Source organism: Branchiostoma floridae, chromosome 12 (genome assembly GCF_000003815.2).
Source record: "Branchiostoma floridae strain S238N-H82 chromosome 12, Bfl_VNyyK, whole genome shotgun sequence".
In the NCBI taxonomy this organism is placed as follows: domain Eukaryota; kingdom Metazoa; phylum Chordata; class Leptocardii; order Amphioxiformes; family Branchiostomatidae; genus Branchiostoma; species Branchiostoma floridae.
The window spans coordinates 11,980,367-11,994,862 of record NC_049990.1 but is presented as its reverse complement, the minus strand read 5'-3'; the positions used below and the strand labels follow the sequence as shown (position 1 = coordinate 11,994,862).

At 41.2% G+C, this 14,496-nt stretch overlaps 3 protein-coding genes across 3 annotated transcripts in view; 2 read left to right on the top strand and 1 right to left on the bottom strand.

Annotated features, from left to right (window-relative positions):
- Nucleotides 1-249: 249 nt before the first annotated feature.
- Nucleotides 250-4,335, top strand: LOC118426987 (ferroptosis suppressor protein 1-like). The gene is made up of 7 exons (XM_035836622.1): nt 250-807; nt 931-1,169; nt 1,909-2,001; nt 2,267-2,375; nt 2,867-3,016; nt 3,297-3,497; nt 3,796-4,335. The coding sequence occupies exons 1-7, from the start codon at nt 630-632 to the stop codon at nt 3,948-3,950; spliced, it is 1,125 nt and encodes a 374-aa protein (XP_035692515.1). The 5' UTR covers nt 250-629; the 3' UTR covers nt 3,951-4,335.
- Nucleotides 4,336-6,714: 2,379 nt separating this feature from the next.
- LOC118427426 (ferroptosis suppressor protein 1-like) lies at nt 6,715-10,906 on the bottom strand. The gene is made up of 7 exons (XM_035837227.1): nt 10,866-10,906; nt 9,819-10,018; nt 8,573-8,808; nt 8,027-8,119; nt 7,701-7,809; nt 7,223-7,372; nt 6,715-6,968 (listed from the first exon to the last, which is right to left on the bottom strand). The coding sequence occupies exons 2-7, from the start codon at nt 9,994-9,996 to the stop codon at nt 6,730-6,732; spliced, it is 1,005 nt and encodes a 334-aa protein (XP_035693120.1). The 5' UTR covers nt 9,997-10,018; nt 10,866-10,906; the 3' UTR covers nt 6,715-6,729.
- Nucleotides 10,907-11,730: 824 nt separating this feature from the next.
- The window catches only part of LOC118426986 (UDP-glucuronosyltransferase 2C1-like), a 3,359-nt gene continuing 593 nt past the window's right edge, over nt 11,731-14,496 (top strand). Inside the window, exons 1-4 of the mRNA XM_035836621.1 lie at nt 11,731-12,613; nt 13,462-13,681; nt 14,014-14,233; nt 14,284-14,302. Coding sequence (XP_035692514.1) covers nt 11,747-12,613; nt 13,462-13,681; nt 14,014-14,233; nt 14,284-14,302 — 1,326 coding nt within the window. The 5' untranslated portion in view covers nt 11,731-11,746. The remainder of the gene's footprint in view (nt 12,614-13,461; nt 13,682-14,013; nt 14,234-14,283; nt 14,303-14,496) is intronic.

The following is a 14,496-nucleotide window of genomic DNA, read 5'->3' as shown; positions in this document are numbered from 1 at the left end:
AGGTCGATATTCACACTTATGACAGAACAGAAGCAAAAACTCCTGACATGATAGTTAACGGCAACTCAGTCACTATAAAAGTCACGAATTATGACAATTTCCATATGCATGTTTAGCAAAAGGTGGATATTATGTCAGTATAGATTTCATAAGATGGAGAAGTCATGTTTAATACAACCATATGTGTCAAAGTAACAGCCCCAGCCACCGTGAGTCCACATTTTGGTTTAGCTTAGCCTCCAGTTAGAATTAATCATTTTCGTAGTGTATAATTAGATATCCCTTCATTTGGAACGGGAGCTGTACAACTAGAAATTCAAGAATTTTTGAACCCCATCTCAAGAGAAAAGTGTCTCCCGGGTTGTATTCCAACTGTCCGCGGCATTGCTACTTGCTTAAAAACAACACAAAGGAGGATCTTGGAACCTAAGCAGTAAGTTGAGACAGTAAAAGGTATTGTACAGACAGCAGGTAATATCAATTGGTTGTGCAAAAGAAAACTCTACTATATAGATGACCTATCAACCTGATGAAATTATTTTCGGATATTTCACAAGGGTATGAGGTGTGCTCGATATTGCTTCATACATGCTTTCTAAAATGTTTCATTCGCAGTTTGACATTCCAAAATGGGATCAGGACCATCTTTGCTCCACCGTGAGGACATCCATGTAGTGATTGTGGGAGGAGGCTATGCCGGCATTCAGCTCGCCAAAAGCCTGAAGAACAAGGCTAGGTTCACCTTGATTGACCCCAAGGAGATGTTGTACCACAATGTTGGGGCTGTCAGGTCATGTACTGAACCAGGTTAGCCTTTTTTTGTTAACATGTCACCAACACTTCTTGTTCTTATCATAGTCACTTGAATATGTCCTATCGTTATAAAGGAATAAAATTTCGCAACATGTTTTTTTAATAATCTCTACGAAGGGTTTGTCAAGAAGATTATGATACCTTACGCCCCAACTTTCGGTGAGAACTTCAAGCAAGGCACCGTCACTGCGATCAACGCTGCTGAGAAGACAGTGCTGCTCTCTAGCGGTGAGACGGTGAAGTACAGCCATCTCGTGCTCGCGACCGGCTCCACCGGGCACTTCCCGTGGAGCCTACCGGACGGAATGACGACGGCGGCCGCAGTGGTGGAAAAGAGCGAAGAAGTTCTCAAACAGGTAAGACGTAACCTATAGTTACTTGTATACTGTTTGGTCCTTAAAGACCGTATGAAAACAGAGTACAAAATTTTCGTTTTATATTCCACAACACAGCACAGTGACTCAAGAAAAAAATTCTCTTTAAAAGTCGTGAAAGGAAATATTGTAGTATGTTTCAATTATAGAATATCACAATGATTAAGCAATGTTTGCTTCTCAAAATTATATTTTCAGAAGCCATGGTGCTAGTTTCCGAACTAGTTGCCATATTTACTATGGCGTCATTGACAGACATACTTAGATACTTTGAGAAAATGATCTTCGAGTTTGAGGAATAATTTTTGATGGTGCAATGATCACTAACATCAGAAGGGTGTGTATTTGGTGTAAACGTTTATGTCATTGAATGATACTAGTCTTGTTACAGATAATAAGAATATGACGTATTTTGGTGTCATACACACTAAGAAGAAAGGAGATACCAAACAAAACTCTTCATTTCCGGTCAATCTCAAACTGAGTATGCTTTTTCGTCTGAGCTAGTAGATGTATGTATTTAGCCAAGCACACTGGGTCACCTCTACTTTTGCACAAAAAGTCTTTTGTCTAAGACGCACAATTTATCCATCATCTGCTAAGAAAATGGAGAAAAGCAATAGTACTACTGGTTAGACCAACCCAGATCGTTAATTTTAAGACAATACGATCTTTGTGCTAAATACCTCATAGTGTATTGTGTAACCATAATATTTTGTAGGTGAAAGCAGCAAATAAAATTGTCATCATAGGAGGAGGGGCCGTGGGTACAGAGATAGCAGCAGAGATAACAACTGACTACAAGGACAAAGAGGTATAAATATAATATAAACATGATTGTATGTGTCAACTCATAGAATAGTGCACATTAAGATTATCTAATGCATGCCAAATGTTGATAAAGGAAAAAAATTAATGGTGAAGTAATGAACTTGAGTTTTGAGGGTTTTTTTAAATTGAGTTTGATCTCTCGTAGGTTAGGTGTTAAATTTTGTGCCTAAACGAAGAAGAAAGTGCCCAACTTGACGCTGTTTTAAGGAGGAAGCTACAGAAAGTAACTTTAATGTGTTTTTTCCTAGGTGACGTTGATCCATAATCGTAAGATACTAGTGGATGGTGAATCCAGCGATGCCTTTCAGAAGAGACTGAAAGAAATCCTGGAAATGTTGGGAGTCAAACTCGTGTTAGGTAAGATTTAAGTTTGTCAAAAATATTGCCGTTCAAGGATCCAACTGCGTATGCGCAGGTCAAAGGTTAGGCCCCCCGAGACATAACCGAACGTTAACGTTGTTATACAAACCGACACACATAGGCCACATATATCCGAACATACATGTATATATAAGGCATGGTACTGGTATCAAACATAAAATACATGGCATGGTCGAGACAAGAACTGTTTACAAGCTTCTGGCCTTCATCACAGTTTGCGTATGCGTAGCTGTGATAAGAAAAGGTTCTTACATGATTACCTACGTACTCTATGATTCTGTCCACGGGCCTATTTAAAATGGACGTATAATGGGCTCTAAAAAGCTGCCTGTTAACTTTTCCTTTTAGTATTACTTTGACTCAAAAGCATTTGAGAAGTCTCTCTGCATCCAACTATGATATCTTCATAATATCAATATTCTAATCTAATGCTATATTACTTAAAACTCTTTTCTTATCATCACCAGGAGAAAGAGTAACAAACCTAGCTGAGCTGCCAACAAACAGAGTGGAGACAGCTACAGTCATGACTGACAAGGGGACAGAGATCTCAGCAGACCTGGTCATCCCGTGTACAGGGCTCAAGGTCAACAGTATGGCCTACAAGGACAGTCTGGGTAACTCGGACTACTTACATCACTTGTGTTGTGCACTGATCAACTTGAAGGTTTATCCTGAGTTAGTGGTGATGTTCAGATTTTGAGTCAGACATTATTACAAAATGGACTGCACCAATTAATTTGTGCAAAACTTGGGTACTAGGAATGCTGACTGGCTTATTCGCATTTGTTTAAAGAAGAACATGAAAGAATCACATTGGTTGTGCATCATTTAATCATTAATGTTGCACTACTTTGCTAAGAAGTCTCATAACGTTTCATGTACTTTGTTTTCTAGCCTTCAGTATGGAAGACAATGGAAGCCTAAAAGTCAACAACTTCTTTGAAGTTCAAGAAACGGAGGGAATCTATGCCATCGGGGATTGCACCAACATCCCTGAGACTAAGATGACCTACAGAGCAGGCATGCATGCGGAACTGTTAGCTAAGAACATCCTTGCTCAGGAAACTGGAGGGATCAAGAAGGAGTACAAGCCAGGTACGTAGCGTCATCTAGCACACATGCTTTGAACTGCACCCTCCTAATTTTCGATAGTATGCCCCAAGTACTGAAGTAGTCTAGTGACACAAGGCAAACTATAGTATGATGTCCAGGGCTGTAACTTCCCGCAGAGTTCAAGCTTCTAGGAGGCCGGCCAGATATTGGACGGGCTGCTTTAAGTGAGATTTAATCAGGTTATATACTAGTATATGCCCCAAGCAAGAATAAACATACACCCATCTATGTGCAAATTTACAATGCTCCTGAAGTGATTGACGTTTTTGTTTGTTTCTAGATCCTTTCATAATGACACTATCTCTTGGTCGAAAGGCTGGGATGGGTCAGAAGGGTTCGTCTCTCCTTCCCGAGTTCATGGTCAGGATGCTGAAGAGCAGGGACATGATGGCGTGGAAGGTCTGGAGAGACATGGGACAAAGTGCTCCTTCATAAAAATCTACTTTTGAACTGTTCTGTTTTATCCACACGAGGGCAGCCATCTTGGAAAGGGCACAACAGCCCCCCCCGCTCCTACAGTAATAATTGCCTCTTACATTTATATTGCTCAATAGAAATCGAGAAAGGGCAAGTCATGATAGATTTCAAATAGTTTGAAGGATGTCTGCAGCTGTTCATGCTGTATATGATTGACCTGTTACACAAAAAAATGTTTTGAAAAAATCAGAATATTGTGAAATTCTGAAGTTTCATTTACAGCATTGGTGTATTTTACTGTAGAACTGAGAGGTGGGGGAAAGGGATTAGAGAGAACCACTTAACTGTATTACTACGCAGACTGTATCTGATTAAAATGAACTTGTCGGTATATATAGTGATACATGCAAGTGTCTGTATCATTTCTTGTAAGTTTATAGTTAAATGTACATAGAACATATAGAGAAATAAACTGTTACGTACGAAGAAGAAGCTGTGACGACAAGCTTTCAGAAAGCATCCGCCTTCCGCCATCTTTCTTCAACCTAATGGTAGTCACGTGACCAGCACGTCACCGGAACGTACTGCGCCTGCGCGAAAAGTATAGACATGCTAAACCTTGCTAAACCCCCGGTTTACTAGAGGGCCGCATTTAAGAAAGTACGTGCATATATAAGGGTAAAATCCCGTGTACGTTTTGCATGAAACCATATCTCTAACATATACTGTGCAACAAGCGGGATTTCAATGCAACGTTGACCAAACCAAGCCCCAAAACACCAGGGTTCGCGCAGGCGCAGTACGTTCCGGTGACGTGCTCACGTGACCATACAGTCAACCGTCACACAAGTCACGTGACAAGAGGATGTTGACCATATCACACTTTCAACACCCATGGGAACAAATACACAAACATATATCCAATAAACATTTAAAAAACTACAGACAGAAAATGCCCAGTCAGCAAGTCAACGTCTGTGTAACGAAGTTAAGGGCTCAAATATTAAGTTAACGTACATATTTGATAAATAGCAGAAAAATATTACTAACAGACATATCTCAGACATTCAATAAACAGCTTTCCCGTTATTGTGCTTACGAGCTTTGAATACAGCTGTCAGACCGCAGTCATGATTCCTACATTAAATTGCATAATGCAGTCAGTACCAAGGACAGCACCAAAGCTTACAACAGCGGAACTACATCTACGGCAGTAGCAAAACACTGGTTAAGGGTAATTTTCATGGAATGCTTTCAATAATACTGCTAGTATCTTAACGAATTGTCCCATTAAAAGATGATAATATATGGAAAATTATGACGTACATTCTAATGTGAGAAATGATTTTAAAAACAGACAAGCATTTCCATGTAACAGTGATTTATTATAAGTCTCTTTAGTTTGGCATGGCCAACTATCTAACTTTTTAAAAGCAATGGCGTAAGATAAAGTGTGGATCAAATCTACTAAAAGCTAACTTTTGTGCACGCCCGGAAGGAGGTTGATGGGTTAAAATCTTGTACATGATATGTTCATTTCGCCCAATATTAGTACATCTATATTTGAAGCTGAGTGCCTTTACATAAAGCACAGCATAGTCACTCTCCAAAATAAGTAAACAATGCGGTACCACATGTATAACACATTTTCTTTTTTCTACACAAACACACTGAAAGACAATTTAAAGCGACGATCGCACGACTATTATGTTGCATAATTTGGCACTACTTGTGCTTGATAAAGAAAAAAAAATCATAAACTAGAGTTGCTTCCAAAGCATCTAGTTCGCTATAAGAATAATACCCTGTAAGTACTTGAATGCACTCCGAGCATCCTAGATATCTCGAGTATCTTGTGCATTCCAACAGTGCATAAAGAAATAAATGTGCAAAACATAAAGTAGAGTTTGCTTCTAAAGCATCTATTTTTCGCTACAAAAATTTAACACATTTTCTGTGACATTGACATTGTAAGTACTTGAATACACTTCGTGCAGGATATCTTCAATGTCTTGAGTACTTTTTTCACCTTAGGTACAGTCAAGTTTTACTTGGGAATCTTTTGTCCCATGAGCCCCCAGTACCTGCTGACGAACATGCCTTTACTCTTGATGTTCGTGGCCATGAAGGATGGCGTTAATGACGTACCCCATTGGCCCGCACCGTCGGCTCTCCCCAGACAAATCAGCAGGAAGAAGGAAGCTTCAAAAGAGACAGAAATAAAAGAAGAAGGTCAACAATAAAGCTAACATTATTGCCTTTTGTAATAGAACATTTGTTGCTTGGCTACCAGTTTTAATTACCTACATGTTATACTTAGTATATCGAGTGGTTGACTGACGTTTACACTGTACGAAAGCAGTTGACATGTGTCATGTTTTTAAACTCAGAGTTAGAATTAACCCGGGACCCGGCGACAAATAGAAGAAGAATCAGAATATCAACGACAGAAAAAAACAGAATATCAACAATAGAGTTATGAATCATTATACATTCTAGCCTTTTGTGATAAAGCATTTCTTGCCTAACTACCAGTTGTGATTACTTACATGTTATATCTCAAGTGGTGGACTGGCGTTTAGATAAATAATGTATGAAAGCAGTTGAATTTTTGACAAATTTGTGGCTTCTAGGCCCGGTCGGGAAAACTCCTCTTACGCGGGCAGCGGTGCAAATGTGACCGACACATTATTGGACGATCTCCAAACGGCTCAGGAGTTGCAAATGAAGAAATGCTGGTATAATACGGGCGAGAACTTGAGCATGTTATGAAACTTATGGCTTTTCGACCGAATCTTTATTGACCTCGTGGCGTCTGTGACATCATGTACATACCTGGTTTGTATTCCTTCCTCTTCCCCCCGGTCTCCTGTGCAAGGATGTTTTTAGCCAGTAGGTCGGCATGTATGCCTGCGTTGTACGCCAGCTTGGTCTCCGGGATGTTGGTACAGTCGCCGATGGCGTAGATGTTTTTGGTTCCCTCCACTTCGAAGTACCCGTTGACTTTCAGCGCACCGTTTTTCTCCATACTTGAAGCTGTAGATTCGACATTCGATATAACGATAAGAAATACTAATAACCCAAGCATTGCTATTAATATTGTTAGTGACTAAAGTAATATTATACGTAATGATACACAGTTTTAGCATTAGGCTTGCTATTGTAATAACACATGAACTATCTTTCTACGCATATGTTTGAAAAGGAGTACTTTACTGTCACGTTTTTCCAAATAATGAATAGAATAGGACTTATCAGAAACTGTAACGCTTTGCTTGAAAGAAACTTACGTAGACTGTCCCTGTAGGCTGAACTGTTGACCCTGAGACCGGTACAAGGGATGACCAGGTCAGCCTCGATGTGCGAGCCTTTGTTGGTCACCACCGTGGTTTCCTGTACAGTCTCCTTCGGTAGTTTATCCAGGTTCGTCACTCTTTCACCTATGCGGAGTTAAAGAGTACAATCAACAAAACAGTCATAGCAACACCTAAATATTATGAGTAATATAACCTATGTACAGAGCTATAATAAAAGCAGCATCGCTCTACTATGAATAAACCCCGTACATATAGGCATTGAGAGATATTTGAGAGGGGAGCTGCTTTAGTCTGGCTCAACTCTATATAATACTGACGGGATGTTGAATACTTGTAATAAAGACAAACATAAGCATTGGTATAAAACATTGACATGGGCATCTGTTTCCCTAATCGTTAGGACATGTTAAGATAGAGGTGAATCGGCCAGCAAGTAAATCCTTCTGCTTACCCAGAAGAAGAGTCACTCCCATTTTGGTGACTTTGTCTTTGACGGTTTTCTGGAAGTCGTCTGAGGTGTTCGGATCTACCAACTTGTCACGGGGGTGGATCAGACTAATCTGAAAAAAAAAATCAACATTCTCAAACTTTTACATTTGCCCCATGGTCAATCCTGGCAAAACGTTACACCTGAATATAGGAAAACTGAATCAATCAGAATTAGTAACGAATCTCTGCTTTGATTTAATGGTTTTTCTTGTAATTCAGGACGGACAACTCACATTTATCGTAATATGAAACAAATTCGGTAATAAGACTCGACTGAACTTGCCGTACCTGCTTGTCCTTGTAGTCTGTAGCTATCTCCGCGGCCAGTTCTGTACCGACGGCTCCTCCCCCAACAATCACAACCTTCTTTGCCAACTGCACCTGTTTTCCAGAAAAATATATTTCTAACGTGTATGGTTTCTTTTGGAATCCTCTTTTTAACATGCTTACTGTCTCTACCTTTCTATAATTTCTTTTGATATATACAGATAACCTACAAAACAAGCCTGCGGCAATTAACTATGGCCCCGAGCCAAACCGTTCCCATCCTGCAAGTCTCCAGGTACACCCCCACCCCAGGCCGACATTTAGGGCCAATAAACTTACACGTACACCAAGACAAACAAACCGGAAATAATGATAATAACGTTTTGCAAGTTCATACCTGAAGACTAATTGTAAGCAAGTCTTCATAGACGTAACTAGACTAGACTAGACTAGGAAAAAGGAACTAATTTCTAAAATCATCCCAACTTTACAAAATCAGTCAGATACTTTGGACAATACTAAATACTGTGACACACCTGACAAATTTTATATGTAATCCATTGTTACCTGTTGTAAGAGATGTTTACTTCTTGCCAAGGCCTCCGACATCGAGGTAATACCGAAGAGTTTCCCGGGAAACGGCCCCGTGGCCCCGGTAGCTATGACCAGGTGACTGTACCCCACGTTCTCACCGGTGGACAGGGTGACGTTCTGTTCGGTAGGGTTGATCTTTGTCACCGCTCCCTGTTTGAAGTTGTTACCGAATGTCGGGCCGTACGGTATGAACGTCTTCGGTGCAAAGCCTGTCAGAATATCAACGTTAACATTATTTGATAATCATAGCTAAAATGATTATTCTTGGAATAAAGTTGTTGACTTTTCGCCTTCTGAGATTGGTTTCCGTAAAGTGGAAATTCTTAATTTCTTGCCGAAGATTGGGGCTTGACATCAGTTTATGAGCTTCGGTGCCAAGTCTGTAGACGTTTAGATAAATAATTTCATTTGTAACGAAATTACAAAACAATTACAAAAGGTTATGATTACATTATAGGTGTGATTTGTGAAAAGATTTGAAAAGGTACTTAATCAGCTATGCTCCAGAAATGTCACATCATTTATTAAATTATCTGAGATGAAATGGTATTCATTCCAGTCTATATTGGAAATGAGTGGCTGTCTAAAAGGACCCTGTATATCCTATAACGTTATAAACCCTATATGTCAGACTACCTCTTTACGTCTGAAGATTTCCAAACCCTATTTTATCTATAGAATAATTATAGATCACTACTTGCTATCTTGATTCATCATTTCCGGAGCTATTTTATCTATACATAACTATTTGCTATCTTGATTCATCATCATCTTGATTATATCCAACATATCGTAGTTCAAAGCTTGAATTTCAAGTACATCAGCTTTTTCAAAAGCGCTTCCCGTCAAAATGTTACAGTTTTTTTTCCGATGGTAACTTGATTTGATAGGTTGAGAGCAGCACACAGCCCGGCCATGTTTTCAAGCAACAGTCAACAGCATGGCAAACCCTGTACCCTTCTACCGTGGCATCCACACAAAAACTAAGCCTCGCCCATGTTGACATTTGCGTCTGTGCCGTCAGCCTAAAAGAATACAGACCTTGACATGCCCGTCTAAGGTTACCCGATACGAGACTAGTGAACCCAATCTAATCTAGCTGAACTTTTGAACCCACTTTAGATTGTATCAACAATTTCGGCTGTGTGAAAGCCAATATGGAGACGTGTAAACAAAACTTAAAGGATTACGAAAAGAGTACGAAAATAGCCTGACTCACCAGACTCCGTGACGGCCCTCAGAGCGGCCAGGTTATGGTGCATCATCTCTTTAGGGTCGATGAGTGTGTACTTCGCCTTGTCGGTCAGGTTTTTGGCTAGTTGAACTCCGCCATAGCCGCCCCCAACAATAACCACGTGGATGTCCTGACGGTTCAACAATGATGGTCCTCCTCCCATTTTGACTTTAAGTTAGTTAAATCTAAAGAAAATTAAAATTTGGTATAAAATCATTTACAACTGTTAGCGTGTAAGGAACTGTGGTAACGTTACACCTTCTTACATGGCATTGTGCAAAATCATTGGACCGGTTGACCCCAATCTTTCTCTGTGATCGAGTGGTTCAACAGGTTACTTATTTTTGGTTCAACGTTCTTGACAAGAAAAACATTGTGACAACAAAATGCGAGTCTACTATCATATCTCTCAGTGACCTAAAATATTTGCGAACACACACACACACGCACACGTCCATACACGCGTTGAGTGAGGGAGAAAAAGGGCTAGGGAGAAAGAGATATAATGCTCAAGATGCGACCGTGCGACCTTATAAATACAATTTGGAAAATTACATTTCTACACAAACGTGAAGAAGAACAAATTCAAACACTGACAATCCATATACCTTTAGGAATCACGTCAAAAACAAAGCAAGAACCCACCAGACTAATTTTCAAGCCCTGGACAAGACTTCCGGTTTCACGGTGGCCCCGTGTGTTGAATGAAGGGGGCGGGGCTTATGGTTACCTTAAGGCTGACAACCATACGTTATGGTGGGCAGCCTCATATTTTAGACGCAACCACAGTCATGTAAGCCACCGGTCAATATACACCATGCACAGCAAAGTTTGGTTTGGCAGGTACGTATGATAATGTTAAAGTAACACCGCTTACAAAAGGCGGGCAACCGGTTCCCTGGCATGCAAGGCATATTAAAAATCAACCAATTTCACTATCACAGCCAGCATTTGTATATAGCATACGTCAACAAAGAATTACAATCTTAAGGAACCTGGGGATCTTAAAGTAATTTTCGGTCGAGTACTCACCACTTGTGAAGAATGGACGACTGTGAGACAAAGGAGTACGAGTAGGACGGGGAATCAGGACACGGCTGCACAAACGCCCAAAGGGTCAGAGGTCAAGTTGTCAGTTGTTTTTCGTGAATCCCTTTCACAGTTTACAGACAGTGTTTAAACAGGAAAAACGGTGGCAACACATGCACTGGTCAGTGACGTACGTGGAAGCAATCACGCAAAGATTCAAAAATGTCTGTTGATGTCAGACTTTACAAATGGACCCAGGATGAACCTTGACCTTATGTTGTCATCACAGGTCATCGTCCTGTAGGTCGCACGCGTTACGATACATATTAAACATTTTGCATAGAATCATGATAGTCATATATGTGTCTAGACAAGGAGGTTAACAATATCATATTTTGGGATTAACGAACACAAACAGAAACGTCGATATTTGTCATCCTACTTTAGCTTAGTAGATAACCCGATGACTTTCACAATGACTTTGTATTTGATTTACATGTTTGGCCTTGTAAGACAGCTATGTGGGCGGTATGTGGCCTACGTGACATCGATGTCTCCCTGAATGGCTAACATAGTTTATGGGCAAAACTAATGCTATTTGTTGTTAACTGTCCGCAGAAAGTATTCATAGCATTTATAATGTTCAGCAATAATGTCAAGTGCGTGACACTGACACATCTATTATTCAAAACTCTAGTCAGCCTTTAATATCCTTGCAAAAATACCACAGCGCATTCGAACCGCTACAGTAGCACCCCACCTAGCGAGTTGCGTAGTTATCGCAGCCATCGAGACCTAACTTATGTCGCTATAAACTGGCACTAAATTATCCGGTTAGACAGGTTAGTTCAAAGTTCATGGACGAATATCCAAAACAAGTCAACATGTTCACTGGATCAATGTGTCGATATCTTTTCCTTCAAGTGGTTTTGATAGGCCTCTTCTGTCACAGATGTAGTGGGGGAAATGTTCTGTTGGTGCCAATGCCATTCTTTGATAGCCACTGGTTCGGACTTGCCAAAATCGGACAGGCTTTGGCGGGTAAAGGTCACACCGTCACAGTGGTTGTTCCAGTAGGCGTTGCGAAGGAACGACATGCAGAGAGGCCGGATTTTCATTTTGAAACATTTGAAGACCAGGGAACCGGAGCGCGATTAAAGGAAATACAAGATAGGTACTTTACCGTAGCCGGGACAATGTCTCTTTACCAGACCTTCAAACTTAACATCCCTGGTAGCGTTTACATTACGAAACACTGCGATGTACTGCTCGGGAATAGGGACCTTGCAAATCGACTAAAAAAGCCCCAATACGATGTTGTAATTTTTGACCCCATTTTCCCGTGTGGCGCCATACTTTCTGCCCTTATAGATCTCAGCGTTCCTCTCATCGCTATCTTCCGCGGAGATCCTTACTTTTTAGGCGAAAGGGCTACGGGCGTACCTCTGCCTTCGTCTTACGTGCCCTTTTTTACTTCCGATTTTACTGACCAAATGACTTTTGCTGAGCGAGTACAAAATGTCTTCTTGTCCACTCTTGCACCCATGGTGTCAGGTTGGCTTGCACGTAAGACGTACGACGGGTTAGTCCGTAAGTACCTAGGAGAGGGACACACTATCCAGAGTGTTACGGAACGTACGGACTTATGGCTGCATCGAACCGACAATGTTCTGGACTTCCTCCGCCCTTCTATGCCTAATATTGTTCAGATAGGAGGGGTGAATGTCCAGGCGGTCGCATCTCTTCCAAAGGTGGGACCATGAAAATGAGAATCCGGACGATTTGGGCGTTTACCAACTCGGCCCATGCAGTCAACTCGGCTGAACACACTGAACAATTCGGTCAGTGTTAGGGTTACTATCTTAGGGCTAGGGTTAGAGTCTAGGTCAGAACAGTTAGGTTAGAGTTAACCGGGATGGTGGGCCGAGTTGACCAGGGTGTTGGGCCGAGTTGGTCTGATTAGCCATGGGTCGAGTTGGTAAACGGCCGAACCGTCCAACATCTGTATCTACTTGGTGCGGTATAAAGTAGACTATATAATATCCTAATGCATTGATACAATACGTATAACGTTACATAGAGATTTCTGAGTCAAACGCGCATTAGACTTAACTTCATGCTCAAGTACGCTCACCACAACAACGTGAGTCTGTGTATGATATTGTGAATAAAGTAACATTTCAAGAATCTACCAATAGAAACAAACTAGTTTGCAAATTTCTATTTTCAATATGTAGGGAGGTGACTGAGAAATTTGTGTGTAATTTCAGCACTCTACCGATGTGAGGTAACTGATATAAAGTCCAGGATAGCATCTACTGTAGTTAAGGTGGTATCTCACTGTACTTGGAGCACCGGTGCGGCACTGTGGGGTTCGAAAGAATTTCAGAGATAAAGAACGAATTTTCTTACGTTTTCCATATTTTGTTGACTTCTAAGTCACGCATTACGCAATATCTAAATCATTAAAGAAATCGGCGAAAATAACACAACAGTGCCGCAGTGAAAGAACCCCGCAGTGCCGTACCTGTGGCCCAAGTGCAGTGAGATACCACATTTAGGAGGTTAACTACATTGTATGTTTTTGCTCTCTTCACAGGAACTGGAAGCTTTTGTTCAAAGTTCTTCAAAGCACGGAGTGATTGTTGTGAGTTTCGGGTCGATGTATCGGACGTTGTCACCGGAGAAGACAGAAATCTTTGCGGCAGCCTTCGCCCGTCTCCGTCAGAAGGTGTTGTGGCGGTACACGGGAGAGAAGCCGGCCGGGCTGGGTAACAACACCAAGCTGATGGCCTGGCTGCCTCAGAACGACCTGCTGGGTAGGATCGAGGGCATACAACATTTCTTGCTTATGTCAGAGAGAGCTGTGTGTGTGTGTGTGTGTGTGTGTGTGTGTGTGTGTACATAGTCATATTTAGAAATAGAAACAAAAGATAGTAATACGTATTTGTATGAAAATACACCTACTTTTTGGCAAAATTCATGAGTTTGTTATATACTCATTTGACCAACACTGCACTGAGAGAGAGAGAGACGTACACACACACACACACACATACAGAGAGAGAGAGAGAGAAACGCAATCACACACTAACACGAATATATGTACATTTACCTTTGCCTCCATCTTACCGAAATTAATTTTCCCTAGGTCACCGTAAGACACGAGCCTTCGTCACTCACGCTGGTTATAATGGCTTGTGCGAGGCCCTGTACCACGGCGTACCCGTGGTCTGTCTGCCGCTGTACGGGGACCAGCCCGCTAACGCCGCCCGGGTCGTGGCCAGGGGACTGGGGGTGAAGTTGGACTTCGGCACGGTCACCGCCGACAAGTTATATCAGGCAGTTATTCATGTCCTCACCAACAACAGGTATTGAAACTGATAACACTTGAAATGAAATGCTTGACTACCAAATCCAGCCTTTCTCAAAAGTCAAAGGTTGAAATGATCGATCTATCAATGCCACGAATGAATAGTTTCATAAGGTTGGAATATCACTAAATAGCAAAACCCTTTGAGCACAACCAAATATCTTATTCAACCGAAGTTTTTTTGACCGTCCGTCATCTTCCTCAGGGCAATTCTGCTTAGTTTACATTGCACTGCAGCTCTAGGTGTCTTTGCTTATAGAT